General features: G+C 44.2%; 1 protein-coding gene across 2 annotated transcripts in view; it reads right to left on the minus strand.

Moving 5' to 3' along the window:
- LOC122934889 (putative methyltransferase DDB_G0268948) overlaps positions 1-15,682 on the minus strand; it is an 82,798-nt gene that overhangs the window by 39,628 nt on the left and 27,488 nt on the right. For both annotated transcript variants that reach the window (XM_044290543.1, XM_044290544.1), the window contains exon 2: positions 3,111-3,252. In XM_044290543.1, coding sequence (XP_044146478.1) covers positions 3,111-3,221 — 111 coding nt within the window. In that variant the 5' untranslated portion in view covers positions 3,222-3,252. The remainder of the gene's footprint in view (positions 1-3,110; positions 3,253-15,682) is intronic.

Raw genomic sequence — 15,682 nt, forward strand, 5'->3', positions numbered from 1 at the left:
AGTCTCCGAGAATCAGGAGGAGCTGTCTTTTTGGGGTTTGCTTTAAATAACCGTAGACGGGAGTCCATTGATAAGTCACCATTTTTTGGAGCATATGGGTTTCATCCTCAGTTTGGTACGTTTTCAGGTACTGAGTTCTCTTCCTCATTGTCATCTATCTGGCGGAAGATTCAAACCAATTTGAAAAAAAAAATGGGTGAAAAGATATAAACGTATGACTGACAAGAGACGTATGACTGGTCAGGACCTGTGTGTGGGTGATTTGGTGTGGTCGTCCACTAAGAACATTAAGTTGAAGGTACCCTCCTGGAAGTTGGACCCAAGATTTATTGGTCCTTACAAGATCTCTGCCATTGTTAATCCTGTTGCATTTCGTCTCGAACTTCCGCAGGCTTGGAAGATCCATAATGTGTTCCACAGGTCGTTGTTGAAAAAATTATGTGGAACCTGCTGAACCATCTCCCTTGCCACCTCCCCTTGTCTTGGTAGATGATAATCTGGAGTTTCAGAGCTCCAGAAAAATTAACTCGCGTGTTCTTCGTAGGTCCCTTCAGTACCTCGTACATTGGAAGGGTTACGGTCCAGAGGAAAGAACGTGGGTTCCAGCAACTGATGTCAGTACTAGTCGCCTTCTTAAGGCCTTTCACAGGGCGCACCCAGATAAGGTCAGTCCTGGGTGCCCGGAGGTCACCCGTAGAAGGGAGGGGGGTACTGTCACTGCCTGCCCTGTGAGAAATCTAAGAAGATCAGAGACTTGCAGCACGCGAGTCTGACAGGTTCTAGGTGTTTCCTTCTGTTTATTGTTGTGGGCAGGATCCCACCTCTCCACAGGTTCTGTTTGTTTCCTGGTTAGAGGCTCTATTTTAGTCTGCCTCTGACTTCTCACCGTGCGGTTGATATTTCCTTCTGGAGTTCCCGCTGGTTGTTTGTGGATCCCTTGTTCCTCACTCTTCCCAAGCTAAGTTCTGCTTTTGCTCTGTGTTTGTGTCAGTCTAGGTCTCAGGGAAACACTGGCCGCTTCACTGTGGAATGGTGCCGGCAGTCTCCTAGGGTTTGCTACAGTATTAGCAGGGTCCAGGTTTCTGTGTATGTGTTCGTCCACCATTATGGCCTGCACATACTGTCAGGAGTCAGGGAGAGACTCAGGGATTGCTAGGAGCTAACCATCTCTCCCTCACCAGCTTTCAGGCCTAGACTGTTATCCTATGCTGTCTGTTTGTCTGGTGTACCTATTATCCACATTACCCCTTGACAGCCGTGCATGTTGTAGTTTTTGTCCAGCCGCCTCTCGAACCCCGCTAGCGCAAGTGTTAAAGTAGCCTTAGTGGTGTTGGAGCTCCTGCCAAGAGAAGTTTGTCGATCTGTGCCAGCTAAGGGTCCAAAGGAAACACCTTCCTCTGGTGCACAGAGGCGACAAGATGTTCTGCATCATTTTGTAGGCTCGAAAACCGCTCTCAGAATAGTGACGCCAGAACAAGTAGAGGCGGTACTAAATTAGATGGCCTCCACATTGTCTTCCACCCAGGCCACTGGTCAAAGTGCAGAGTTGGCACCGACGGCCCACAGGCATCTGTCTTCCACCTCAACTCCTTGCAACATCAGCCAAGCAGTCTGAGCCCCAAGTCATGCAGCAGTCACTTATGCTTTTTGAGGACTCTGCTGGCGGGAGTTCTGTCAGCCATCCACATAGCGCTGCCCCAGAAGTGGAAGAGATTGAGTGCACTGATGTCCAACCACTTATGTTTGAGAATGAGGACGTGAGAGAACCACCGCAGCACGTCCCTCATGATGATGAAAGAGAGGTATCACCTGCTGCGGCTTTCTGCAGTGTGCAGAACGGCCAGGATGGCAGGAGTGGGTGGAAGATGACGAGGACCTCACATGGCATCCAGGTTATGCCAGTGATGTGTGCAGTTCAGAGGAAGAGGTGGGGGTCACACAGCGCATGCTACTACCCACCGCACCGAAAGACAGAGCACACCAAAGCTAGCTCAAAGTAGTTCCCTGGCGTGGGAGTTCTTCAGGCAATGTGCCATTTCTCCCCCAAAAAAAAATATATATTAGCTACCTCCTCTGCCTCTTCCGCTTGCAGCATCACGTCCGCCTTCTCCTCCACTTGGCCCTCCACCTCCTGGCTCAAAATTATTATGTCTTATATTGGCAGAGTAGAGAAATATATCGGCCGCACCCCAAAAATACACATTTAAAAAAAAAAAAAGTCAACTTCCTACTCCACTTGGACCTCTGACTCCTGGTTCAAAATTATAATTTTTTTTATTTTTATGTATTTTATGTTATTTTAAGTAATTTCCCAATTTGTTTGTAGGGCAATTGTACTGCTCTTATCACCATCTTGGATCCTTTTGCAGCCCTCTAGCCCTTTCTATGACATTTACAGCCCAAGAGTTCGGGTCCCTATTGACTTCGATGGGGTTCGTTGTTCGGGGTCAAGTTCGGGACCCGAACCGAACTTTGAAATATAAGTTTGGCCAAATCTGAACATCCACGGTCTGCTCATCACTACTTCTTACATTTCACATTTGCCATACCCCTTTAAAGACAATGGAGCCTCCGGGTCCTTGCTGTCCTCCAAGCTTAACATCACCCAAGAAATCCCATCCTGATCACCTGTAAACTGTTGATTAGTATATTCTGCTCTAGAACTATACAGCCGGAGATTAAAAAAAAAAAAAGAAAAGAAAAAAGAAAAACCAGCAAGATATCCAGATTATTAACAATGAATCGTACCCCCCACATCTTTAAGCTGATAGATATATGCTGAATCCTTTTGTGGCTGAGCACCCCAGGTCAAAAGCATACACCCTTAAAGGGTTTCTCCAGGAATTAAATACTTAAATATTAACTTTATTATAAATATATTCCAAACATCTATCATTAGTTATAATGGTTCGATTTGACTAGGGAGCAATCAGGGGAAATAAAATGGCTGCCATCCTATTAGTACACACAAAACCTGTCCTAATCACATAGGAGGAAGTTACTTCAAAAACACTGAGCCAAAGAGCTGCCTTATCCTCCTCTCTGCTCTACTTGTCAGGGATTATAGCCCTGAAGCAAGTAACATTTTTATTACTGATATGGTTCCTTACCTTTTCCTGAACATAGCTGAAGATCATGTCTTGTATCTCTTGTGGTGGAGAAAACCTGTACTTTTGATAATAGGATGCATGCTCTTTATTCTCAAACATTCGTGTAGCCATTTTGGAATTGGTTGAACCACCTTCTGGGGTGCTAAAAAAAAAAAAAAAAAAGTTGAGAAACCTGTGAAGATACAATCAAGACCTTCATTGCATTTATGAGACATAATTGTTTGATCTAGAGGTTACAACTGTAATAAAATGAAATATATACAGTATATTTTTCGGTATGAATAGTGCTTCATGGTGACCCTTTAGGAAAAGATCATTACAGGTTTTCTATTTGGCGTCTGCTTTACCTTTTGAGGTTTATAAGCAAACATTGAAAGAATACACGAGGGCTAGAGGCTAGAGCTTACTTCTGCTGTTTAAAACCACAATAAGGCATAACTATTGTTACATGTCTTCCATAAATGACTAGTGCATACAAGGATAATAAAGATTGTAAAAACATTCCCTTTCTCCACATATCAGACGCTTTTTTTTGTCTTGTACATGGCCATTGCACTCTCTGTAACTGTTGTAATCGGATTAATGTGATCGTCGTGTTCTAGTGTAGAAGGGCACGCCAAGTTTTCTTTGTTTTTTTTTTAAGAACTGGCTATGACCAGCTTTTTGGCTCTCTTACAAAAAAGATATCACAGAACAATAAAAAAGAAATTGTACACCACTAAATACAGAAAAGTAGCTTTCCTCCCTACCACAGTGAAATTTCATACGAGTCCTCATGACTCCCTCAGGCAAGAATCAACCCATTTTTCCCCAGGCAGGGAGCCGTGTGAATAAATGAGTAATTACAGTACACTTACATTGAAGTCTCTATGGCTTCACATCTGAATTCACCCTACCCTGATGAGACAGGAAAAATACATGCTGAGGGGTTAAAAGGCCCCAATCTGGCCTCCACCTTCAGTGATTTACCAAGAACCTCCAAGGCAGAAGATATTCAAATAATAATACTAAAACCCAAAAAGAGAGACATAGGGTGAGAAACTATGGGTTCTGTCATGGAGACTTCCAGGAAACCCAATCACCGGTAAGTGTAATTGAACATTTCCCTAGTCATCTCCATGAAAGCAGACCCGAGATATATCAAAAAGCTAAATTTAGTGAGAGACTTAAACTAAAGGACGTGTTAACGCCTAAAGTCAACAACCTGAAGTATCAAAACTCCAGTACTGCATACTTATCTTAGAACACAAGACTCTTTCTGCCACTATGATGTAGTGTAGATTGACATTTTTCACAGTTGCTTTACGCTTCCAGCCAGCCACATGAAAACGTCTTCCATCCAGTAAGCCCAGGGGCTATAGGCCAAAACTTAGAGACACGAAGCACGAGCATCAGAGGTGCAAAGCTCAAACGTGACGCAGACAGCGCAAGCCAGAAAAGTCTGTTCATAACTAAAAACAAATCCCACTACCTCTAACACGACACCATATTAAACAAAAATTCTACCATGTCAAATAAAGAACCCTATGGATACGTAGACATTGGGGGGGTAAAAAAAAAAAAAAAAAAAGGAAAGAAAGTTCTGAGGAGGTTCTTAGAGCGGAATCATATGGATGTGCAGGAAACCTAGCCAGTTAATCTCCTGAACCGACCGTGGCTCTGAGATTTATGATGCAGTCAGTTTTTTGGCAAGTCTAATGTACAGTACCAACATGATGAGTGATTCCAGGGCCAATCACGGCCATACGAATCAGCCCTCAGCAAGTACTCAATCTACTTGTTGAACACAGGCTATAGCAATGTACTTATTTTGAGCTAAAAATCTTTTTTTTTTTTCAATTGGCCTTTATTAAAAATATAGAATCCTTTTTTGTGTACAGAGCTGGAGATGCTCTAGCAGCAGCCTGTGGATTTTTTGTCTTTTCCGTCATCTGGGGAGCAGACAGACTCTTTATCTCTGCTCTCTCACATTATAAACACTCATTATAGCTCAGCTCTTATCTTACTGATAAGAATGTGGCTTAAATTAGTGTTTATGACCTCTCAGTAGTTTAGAGAAGGATTATTAGAAGACCGGCACAAAGTGAGAGTGAAAGTACCAGTCACAGAGAGGCTCAATATTTTTAATAAAGGCCAATTGAAAAAAAAAAATGTTTTTGCCAAAAATTAGTAAAATGCAATCATAAACAAAAATGTACTACAAAAAGGTGTACATAGCCTTTAATTACATCCAGCTGTATAGTCCTATATTCAGGTTTAATCTGACTTGCATGGGTATAGGATAACCACTCCTAGATCAAAACATGAGCAGGAGAAGAATGATAACTATAGTAGAATTAAGTGCTAATCTCAAGCAATACACAGGCCTGGATTAGATACTGAAGGAGCTTCAAAGCTCCATTCCACAGAACTTACTACACCAAACACCTGCTGGTTGGGATCAAGGCCCAGAAACATACAAGGTCTTGAGACTGAGTGCCTAAACTCCTCCTGGAGCGCTGCAGCCATACCAGTGGGATAAGGATAGCATCCTAATAGTACAGCAATCCTAAGCAGAGTTCCATGGAGAGGGCGGACAGCTGCTACATTTGCTGCCTTCATCTACTTTCCCCTTGAATCTCCATATGGACCAATTGTCATAAAAAGCCCTGATCTGTCTGCAGGCTCTGTCCTGTACAGCATACCTCCCAACCATCCTGGATTCGGCGGTACAGTTCTGCATTTCGGTGGCTGTCCTGGAATGGCTGAGGTATGTCCTGCTCTCAGCTGTCTCTGCATCCATAGTGCACAGAGACAGTTGTTTGTAATGGAGCCATCTGCTCCCCGCTTCACTGTTTAGCTCAGGTTCCAACGCTCCACAGCAGGATGCGGGCGGACATCCCTCTGCTGGATGGTATAGGAGGAGTGGTGCAGGCCTGGGAATCAGCCTCTGCTCCCCCTACACGGTACAATGTGTGACAGTATTCTGCTTGCTGCTGGGGAGTGCAGGTTGAGCCGTGATGATCATCAGAGGAACTAGGTGAGTATTTACAGTTTTTTTTACTCCTGTGAGGGGGCACATATCTGGCCATGGCTACTGGGAAGGGGGGAATATATGTGGACATAACTGCTGTGACGGGGACACATATCTGGACATAACTACTTTGAAGGGGGCACATCTGGATAAAACTGGTGTAAGTGAAAACTGGCTTAGTTGCCCATAGTAGCCAATCAGATTCCACTTTTTATTTTCCAAAGGAGCTCCGAAATATGAAAGGTAAAATTTGATTGCTTGCTAGGGGCAACTAAGCCAGTTTTGATAAATCTACCCCAGTGTGCTTTGCATGCAGACCACATACTTCCTCAGGTCTACGCATCAGATGAATAGACCTGACAAAGCACAGAGTCCATGTGATATTGAGGATTCACACATACCATTTGTATGTCACATGCTAAGACATTCCTCTGCCTTTTAGTGGCTCCATTATACACTGTTCAGAAACTCTGCACTCACTGAAAAGAAATCTAAGAGCCATAGAGTTAGACTATTAAGCCTGAGGCATTCTGTGCGGGCATGTGTAGGAGGCTGTATGGTGGCAGTCATGTACCATGAAGCTGTAGGGACATTGCATGCCATGTTACCATTCATAAGGAGCTTTTGTCCTCTAGAAAAATGTTCTTCTTTAAAAAGGATTATCCGGAATTTAATAACTGACGACCTATGCTTTGGATAAGTCCTCAGTATCTGATCACTAGGGGTCCAACACCTGGGACCCCCACCGATCAGCTGTTTGAGAAGGGACCGGCTCTCCTGTGAGCTCCGCTGCCTCCTACACGCTTATCCAAGCACAGCGCAGTACATTGTATAGCGGTTGCGCTTGGTATCACGCTCAACCCCATTAACTTCTATGGGACTGAGCTGCTCCTAGGCCACGTGACTGATGAATGTGTCAGGAAAAGCTGCGAAAAGGCCTTCTCGAATAGCTGATTGGCAGGGGTCCCGGGTGTCAGACCCCCACCATTTATATACCGATTACCCATCCAGAGGACATCAGTTATAAAGTCTCGGAAAACCCCTTTAAGGCCCCTTTCACACGGGCGAGATTTCCGCGCGGGTGCGATGCGTGAGTTGAACGCATTGCACCCGCACTGAATCCTGACCCATTCATTTCTATGGGGCTGTTCACATGAGCGGTGATTTTCACGCATCACTTATGCGTTGCGTGAAAATCGCAGCATGTTCTATATTCAGCGTTTTTCACGTAACGCAGGCCCCATAGAAATGAATGGGGTTGCGTGAAAATCGCAAGCATCCGCAAGCAAGTGCGGATGCGGTGCGATTTCCACGCATGGGTTCTAAGGGAAAATAATAGCATTCTGACTACAGAATGCTTAGTATAATAGTGCTGGGAGGGTTAAAAAAAATAAAAAAAGTTAACTCACCTTATCCCCATGATCGCCTAGTTCCCGGTCGGTCTGTTCTTTAGCTGTGGCTAAAGGACCTGTGGTGATGTCAGATCACATGCTCCATCACCATGGTGATGGACCATGTGATTGGAGCATGTGATCTGACATCACCAAAGGTCATTCAGCAGACAGCTAAAGAACAGACCGGGATCTACACGATCATGGGGATAAGGTGAGTTAACTTTTTTATTTTTTTAACCCTTCCAGCGCTATTATACTAAGCATTCTGTATTCAGAATGCTATTATTTTCCCTTATAACCATGTTATAAGGGAAAATAATACAATCTTCAGAACATCAATCCCAAGCCCGAACTTCTGTGAAGAAGTTCGGGTTTGGGTACCAAACATGCGCGATTTTTCTCACGCGAGTGCAAAACGCATTACAATGTTTTGCACTCGCGCGGAAAAATCGCGGGTGTTTCCGCAACGCACCCGCACATTTTTCCGCAACGCCCGTGTGAAACCAGCCTAACTCTGAACATATGACATCCAATGGAACGTGCCACGTATAGAATCATACAGAAAAACCTCCATATGGCTCATGCATCTCTGATCGACACAGCGTTCCCTTTTTTTACATTTTAGGGTGTAGCTTATGTACTTTGAGCTGCTAATATAAAATAAAAAAAAAATCACCTCAAAACTTTCCTCTCATGAACCTTTTTTTAAAATTAAATCTTCAGTTTTAACGTCATATTTTCGTTCAGTCCGTATATATGAGGTCTTTCATTTGTCCAGGCATGCAGTCCTTGCAATGGATTGAATTTGCACGATATCAGTCAAATTGCTAATGGACATGTCTAGGCAGTCCCGGCTGCTGTCTGCAGAGGCTATAGAAGCAGCTGGCACACATGTGCCATCATCAGACTGGTACCAGTTTGCTTGTATATGTTGATACTCTGGTTCTAAGGCATAGCCAGAGCTGTACATGCAGGTTACCTAAAATCTAAGCACTTCTAAACCGCTACAGGACGATGTGATATACCGGTAGCTATAATGTGCTGCCAGCGTCGCATCAGCCACGATGCATTAGGTTACATTTGTGGCGAGTACAAACCTCAAGGACGCACCATGGTAGCTCCGATTATGGAAGCCGATGAGATGTACTTTGGATGTGAGATCAGCGATGAAGCCTGGGCTCATCACATCTGCAGTGAAAATTCTGCTGTAGATCTTATGGTGGATTTACACTGCCCGATATTGGGGCAGATTGTCCGGAATAAACGTTCCCGACAATCTGCCTGTCTAAATGTGCCGATCGCCTGATTAACTAGCCAAACGTTCATTCATTGGGTGATCCAGTCATTCGTACTGCCACACCAATTATGGTTTCTTCACAGATCACTATTTAGACCGCACGTTCTGCTGCCCAGAAACAGCGATTCCGTAGAGGGATGAGCGATAGCGATCCCTCATTCTCATACTGTGAAGGAGATCGCTGCATGTATGTGTCTCCATCACTGAACGGGCAGCCGACTGTCAGGAAGGAACGCTTCCTTCCCGCCAATTGGCTGTTACATCGGGATGTGTAAACCCAACGTTAGAGCTTGGCTGAGGGGTGCTTGCACGTCAATGCCAATCGCTGGCCCAATGATATGGCGGAAACAGAAGAATTGCATGACTGATGGCTACTTCTGTCTTACCAATGTCTCTGGTTTTTCTTCTAAAAAGAAATCCACTGAATATCCCAATCTCCCATCAGCTAAATGACCAGTGCCACAATATGACACTCTTCCAGTACAATAGCCACAGAGCCACGATGTAGCAGCCGATGAGGTCCATGGGTCAGATATGGGGTGGTGACACATACGTCTGGTAAATCACATCACAGTAAGTTATTCTTATTGGTTCCTTCCCCTTTAATTATTACTCTTATTATCTTTAATTATTAGCCTTTTAATGTAGTGAATGCAGTGACTTAGCTAGTCAGCATATAGAGGACCCCCACTGAGCTGTGAAGGCCACTTGTCTAATGCTAGTGCACATTTATGTCGTTAATCATTTAAGTGTTCTGTTGGTTTCATATAACCCTGAATGTATTCCTGGGAAGGTAAATCCAGTTGGTCATTCAGCACATTCCACCAGGCAGATAACATATTCTACCTGGTTAAAATTTACTTAGGTCATTTGGTCACCTGGCCAGTGGTCATGGATGATCTGGCCTTAATAAACTTAAATATTAAAGGCTTTCTGTCACCTGAAAAATGGGTATTAAGCTGGCTGACATTAACACATCACTAATGTCAGCTGAACATAACTATACTAGTGCCATCTCACTGCCTGCCGTCATTATTGAGAAAAACGAAACTTTTATAATATGCCAATTAGCCTCTAGGAGCGGGGGGGGGGGGGGGCATTGCCCCTTCTCCTAGAGGCTCCGTTCTCCCACCTCTGGCCATGCTACACTAGATTGACAGGGCCAGGCAGCGTTGGTCTCCTACCTCCGGGCCTGTCTGCAGTGTAAATCTCGCGCCGTTTAGTATTCTGCGCAGGTGCAGCGAGTGAAGGGCGCTCACCGGCTGCCAGCTTCCTCACTGCGCCTGCGCCGAATACTGAACGGCGCGAGATTTACACTGCAGACAGGGCCGGAGGTAGGAGACCAACGCTGCCTGGCCCTGTCAATCTAGTGTAGCAGGGCGAGGCCAGAGGTGGGAGAACGGAGCCTCTAGAAGGGGCAATGCCCCCCCCGCTCATAGAGGCTAATTAGCATATTATAAAAGTTAGTTTTTCTCAATAACGGCGGCAGGCAGTGAGATGGCACTAATATAGTTATGTTCAGCTGACATTAGCACATCCCTAATGTCAGCCAGCTTAATACCCATTTTTCAGGTGACAGCAACCCTTTAAGCATGTCAACATTGTTTGATTAAAACTTTATGGCCCATGTAAAATAGTTACATGGGTAGACGTTTTACTAAAGTAAAAGAGCAGGAACTTCCTGAAGCTACATCAGAAGCCTCATCTGTGGAGTGGACGAGCGAAGTGCTCAGAATTTCCTGAAATTCCTGGCTTGGCTGAAAATAGGCTTCCCAGACGAGGTGTTGGCCGGGATGTTGTGTTTTGTTTTACTTGATTTACTAAGTACTACATTCTGGATGCAGTTAGGACTCCATCTGAAGTGTTGGTATTATGTGTCCTGTTGTATGTAATCTTTATTCAACTCCTACAATAAAGGAACCCTTTTTACGATCATCTATTGCAGGGATGGCCAACCTGCGGCTCTCCATCTGTTGTAAAACTACAATTCTCACCATGCCCTAAGCGGATAGCTGTAGGCAGTCTGGTAGTTATAGTTTTGCAACAGCTGGAGAGCCGCAGGTTGGCCATCCCTGATCTATTGTGTCCTTTTCTTCTGGTTATCCTTCGGATTAGGTGAAACTCACAGTCAGAAATGAATGACTGTCAGGGACTTAGGTTTGTAAAAAAAAATAAAAAAAAGTTACTGGGCTCAAGACTTCAAGGATGGCATTTGTTGTCAACTGGTATGAAAGTTTGTCTTTCGAACCCGTAGAGGTGACTTGACAAAGTTTTTTACACAGGTGGACAACCACAATAATGGGTTGTTCGCAGCTTTGGGTTGAGCATGAGCCAGCACTGTGGCATCTCTTCATTCACAGGCAGATTAGCCATAGACCCTACAGGGAAATATGCAGGTGGACCAATGCCCAGGAGTCAACCGTGCCCTCTTCAAAAGTAATTAATGCTAGGAGTATCAGGTACTCATGCACCTGGCCGTTAACTGCAGGACAGTCATGCCGTTGAACACTGCGGCAAGGTGGCAGCGTTTTGTTTACAAAGCATTAAAAAAATAGCTTTATGGCAGCCCCATGGTCTATAGACACAATGGTCAGGAGGGGACCTCATTGACTTCTATGGGAGAGTTTTCTAGGCATGCTCTGTGACCTGTGCAGAGGACATTGTAGAAGGAAAGACTAGATAAGCTCTGACAATCAACTATTGTGAATGGTGGATCTATACACGGAGGCGATATCTCCATATCATTACAGGCAGGATTACAAGAATATATAACTGCAGGAAAGTGATCGGTACAGACCAATAAGTGGCACCAATTTTCTGGCTTAGTGGCCAGTGCAAAAACTGCAGGATTGTATTATGGTTTTTGTTTAAAAGTGTTAAAGGGAAAATAAAAAAAATTAAAGTAATCAGGAATTCGAAAAACTAAAAAAAAAAAACATTTCCTGAACTGGGGTTTGGTTCCAAGTGGTATCTTGGAACCGAACCAGAGTTCAGGAAATGTTTTTTTTACAGTATAAATGAATTTATCATGCGAAGTCTCCATAACTTTGTCTCATCTGAGCCAATACATTCTAATACTCTACAAGCAGTATCGAAACTACGTATTATGTGAATCAACTTCGGATGTTTCATCCGAAGTCGATTCGCTCATCCCGTCATTTTTGGATTTCCCTTTAAGTTTCCAATTCACCCCTATCTTTATTGATTCTTTATTGCCAAGGCTCAAGACTGTCTTGTTACACAATGGTGAGGTCTATCCTCCAGTACATATTTGTTTTGCTGCACACATGAAGAAAACAAAAGAGAACATGGAACTATTGTGGAAACACATCAAGTATAGCAACTACAACATCTGTGGAGATTTCAAAGTAGTGGCGATGCGGCTTGGAATGCAGCTCGGATATAACAAATACTGTTGTTTCATTTGCAGATGGGACAACTGTGATAAAGAGACTAATTTTACACTCAGAAGAACTGGGGATCCTTCAGCAGTTGACTGTCACGGCTGAGGATGGGAAAACCCTCAGCCGTGCAATGACAGAGGATGGTAGTCACGACTTGGCCAGAACCACAGAATTAGGGAGCAGGTCACCTCCTTTTGCTTCCCTAATCTGACCCTAACTCCTAGCAACATGAGCCGACCTTGAAGGTAGGAGGGCTCATGCTCTGGAACCTCGGGTCCCTACTAGCCCTCCGCAGGTCCCTAAGCTAGGAGCTGGGTAGACTACCTGTTCCTCCTGGACATGGAGAAATAGGAGGAGTCTAAAGATGGCCAAACTATCAAGACAGGGGAAACGGAAACAGGCATATGGCAATGGCAGGTAAGTGCAACTAGTACTAACACCTACCTGCCACAGGCACAGAGCCTGGGACCCAAGTATCAGTGCTGCTGTCCACAAACACAATAGACAGAGCACACACACCACACAGGACACCAGGAACCATACGCTGCAAAGAATAGACATGACACACAAACACATGCTCATCACATCGTGTATAAACAATACATAAATTTGTTTCAATTTAACAATTTACAACCACAAGGGTGGCCCCCACTGGCAGATGGAAATACCAGGAGGGTGTCTCCAGCAAAGCATGGCTGAAGAACCCCTCAGCATCTGATCTCCAAAGAGGCTTTATAGCCCAAAGTGGCCACACCCAACAAACACACCCAGTGTTCACACACACAGAAGGGAATTAACCCTTCAAACACAAGGCAAGGGAAGACGGCCACTTAAAGTGGAATACACACATAAACAAACACACTACACCTGTTGCTGCGGGCAACGGCATGTGTGGCAATCATGTCCTGGGGATCAGCCATAGGGCTGAGACACTGCCACCACATGCAATCAACACCACACGCTGCCACGGACAACCAAGTGAAGGAAAGTGTCACACAACATACCATAAGCCGTGACATTGACTCCAGGACATGAAAATGTGGCACACAAGTTGTGGACGAGCACCAAACTACATCAAACTGGTGGCCAACCTTCTGAAAGCTTACAAAGAGATGCAGTAAAACATGTCATTGAATCTATTTTCTTTGGTGCAGTAAGTGATGAACATGGCGAGTGGTTTCTCCAAGACATTGCCACGATGGAAAAGCGTTAAAGGCTACTGGAATCTGTCCATGCTGGCTGACTATTTCTGGACACTAATACGAGATGCCCCACACATCGAGTACAAACATTCTCTTTACCTCCAGGTTTCTGTTAACTGCTAATTACATTTCAAACTGAGGAAATGGTAACCTGAAACTAACTCAAAAGGCATAAACTGAAGTTTTTACCATGCATGGTGCTCAGTACCCTGCTCTGAACATCATTGAAAATCTGTGGATAGACCTCAAAAGAGCAGAGCATGCAAGGCAGCCCAGGAATCTCAGAACTGGAAGACTTCTGCAAGGGATAAAGGATGGAAATCCCTCAAAAGAAGAATTGAGAGACTCGTGGCTCACTACAAAAAGTGTTTACAAAAAACACACACACACGTCGCCAGCGCCAACCATTGGAAGTGACTCCTATCAGTCAAGATGCAAATTTTCAACAAGCCTTGGGATTTGACAATGGCCTTGAATTTTCAACAAGCCTTGGGTTTTGCTAGTTCATCGGGTGATCTGTGGCACCTTTAGATGGCCAGATTATCGGGAACGAGTTCCTGATAATCAGTCTAAATATTGGGCCGTGTAAATCCACCAGTCCACCACTGAGTGTATGAAATTGGAAACATTGACTAAAGAGATTTTTACATCAGGACATTTCCCGATTCTGAATCATCACACTTTAGAAACTGAAGGAAGCATAAAAAAAATCTGTGCCATAGAGCATAACAATGCAATCTATCCCACCCACACACCGCGCTCTATTTCCATCAGGTTCTTAACGGTTTAAATATCAATCAGCCATTCTAATGAGGGCGTTAATTACCCCATATCTTATCCATGCAGAGCACATTAAGGGTGATGGTGTCAACTAAGTCATAGAACTGGGCGTCCTGCCGTATAGTGAAAATCAATGACAGATGGGAGCAGTGAAGGGTGAAGAAATCGATTGATCGACTGCATTTGTTACCAAGTATCCTCTAGGACATGGTATCTTTTGAATAATGGAACTAAAAAAATCCGAAATAATAAATAAGGACCTTGTATATGGGGATCAGCCAATCAGTGACTATTGTTAATCCCATCCCTGTACATCAGCAACGCTTATCCTTTATCTTCAGAATAGTCCTAATTTGGTGGTTACCTGATCATCTTAGACCATTGGATGGGGTCCAATTCTTTTAATAGTTAAAGTAAATGTTATGTTTTCATACGGGTATTGGTGGGTCTAAAGTGGGAATCTATGGCCTTTGGCTTTGTGTAAATGGTCATTGACCTCATGCTACTGCTATAAAAGGGATGACCGCAATGAAGGCTGGAATGGAGGTCTATACTCTTCAGAAATGAGTGCTGCTTTTGCCTCGGATGCACTGAGAGCAGGAGATTGGTCTGGAGACCACATGGCCATCACCAAAAAAAGATTTTCACAGGGGAATGTCACATCGGTCTTGATCCCAGGATTATGGTGTGGAGTGGCATAATATACGGTAGCTTTATCCTTCTAGTCTTCCTTTCAAGCACATTAAAAGCTCTGTGTTACATTATTTTGGTTGTGGAATCCCTGGTATGGCCATTTCTCCAAAGTGTTCCAGAAAAAGGGTCAAGAGAACTCTTGACATGCATCTATGTCCTTTTGATGCAACCCATCATCTTTTTGGCCATGGCAGCAGTTCGACAGATGAAAGAGCTTTCCGGGATTGGTGGGGGTCCTACACCCGGGACCCCCGCTGATCAACTGTTTTGAGAGGACATCGCTGCTCCTGTGAGTGCAGCTGTCTTCTCACAGCTCACCAAGCAAAATACCTTACATAGTATAGCCACTGTACTTGGTATCGTACTGCTCCTAGGCCACATGAACATGTCATCACACAGCCTAAGAAAAGCAGAGAAAAGGCTGCAGCGCTCACAGGAGCACCAGTGCCTTCTCAAACAGCTGATTGCTGGGGGTCCTGGGTGTCGGACCCCACAGATCAGATACTGATGATCTCTCCAGAGGAGAAGTTATCAGTATAAAAATCTTGGAATACCCTTTAAGTTTACTGCAAACTAGATTTCCTAAGTCCTTTTCCATGTCAGTGCCCCCTGTTTTACCATTAGATATGTACTGGTGACTTGCATTATTCCTTCCCATGTGCATATCCTTACATTTGTCAGTGTTAAACCTCACCTGCCACTTATCTTATCTGTCCAAGCCTCCAATCTATCCAGATCCATCTGTAGCACTATACTGTCCTCTGTAGTAGATGTAGAGAGAGATATATA

This window comes from Bufo gargarizans, chromosome 4, assembly GCF_014858855.1.
Source record: "Bufo gargarizans isolate SCDJY-AF-19 chromosome 4, ASM1485885v1, whole genome shotgun sequence".
Classification (NCBI taxonomy): Eukaryota; Metazoa; Chordata; class Amphibia; order Anura; family Bufonidae; genus Bufo; species Bufo gargarizans.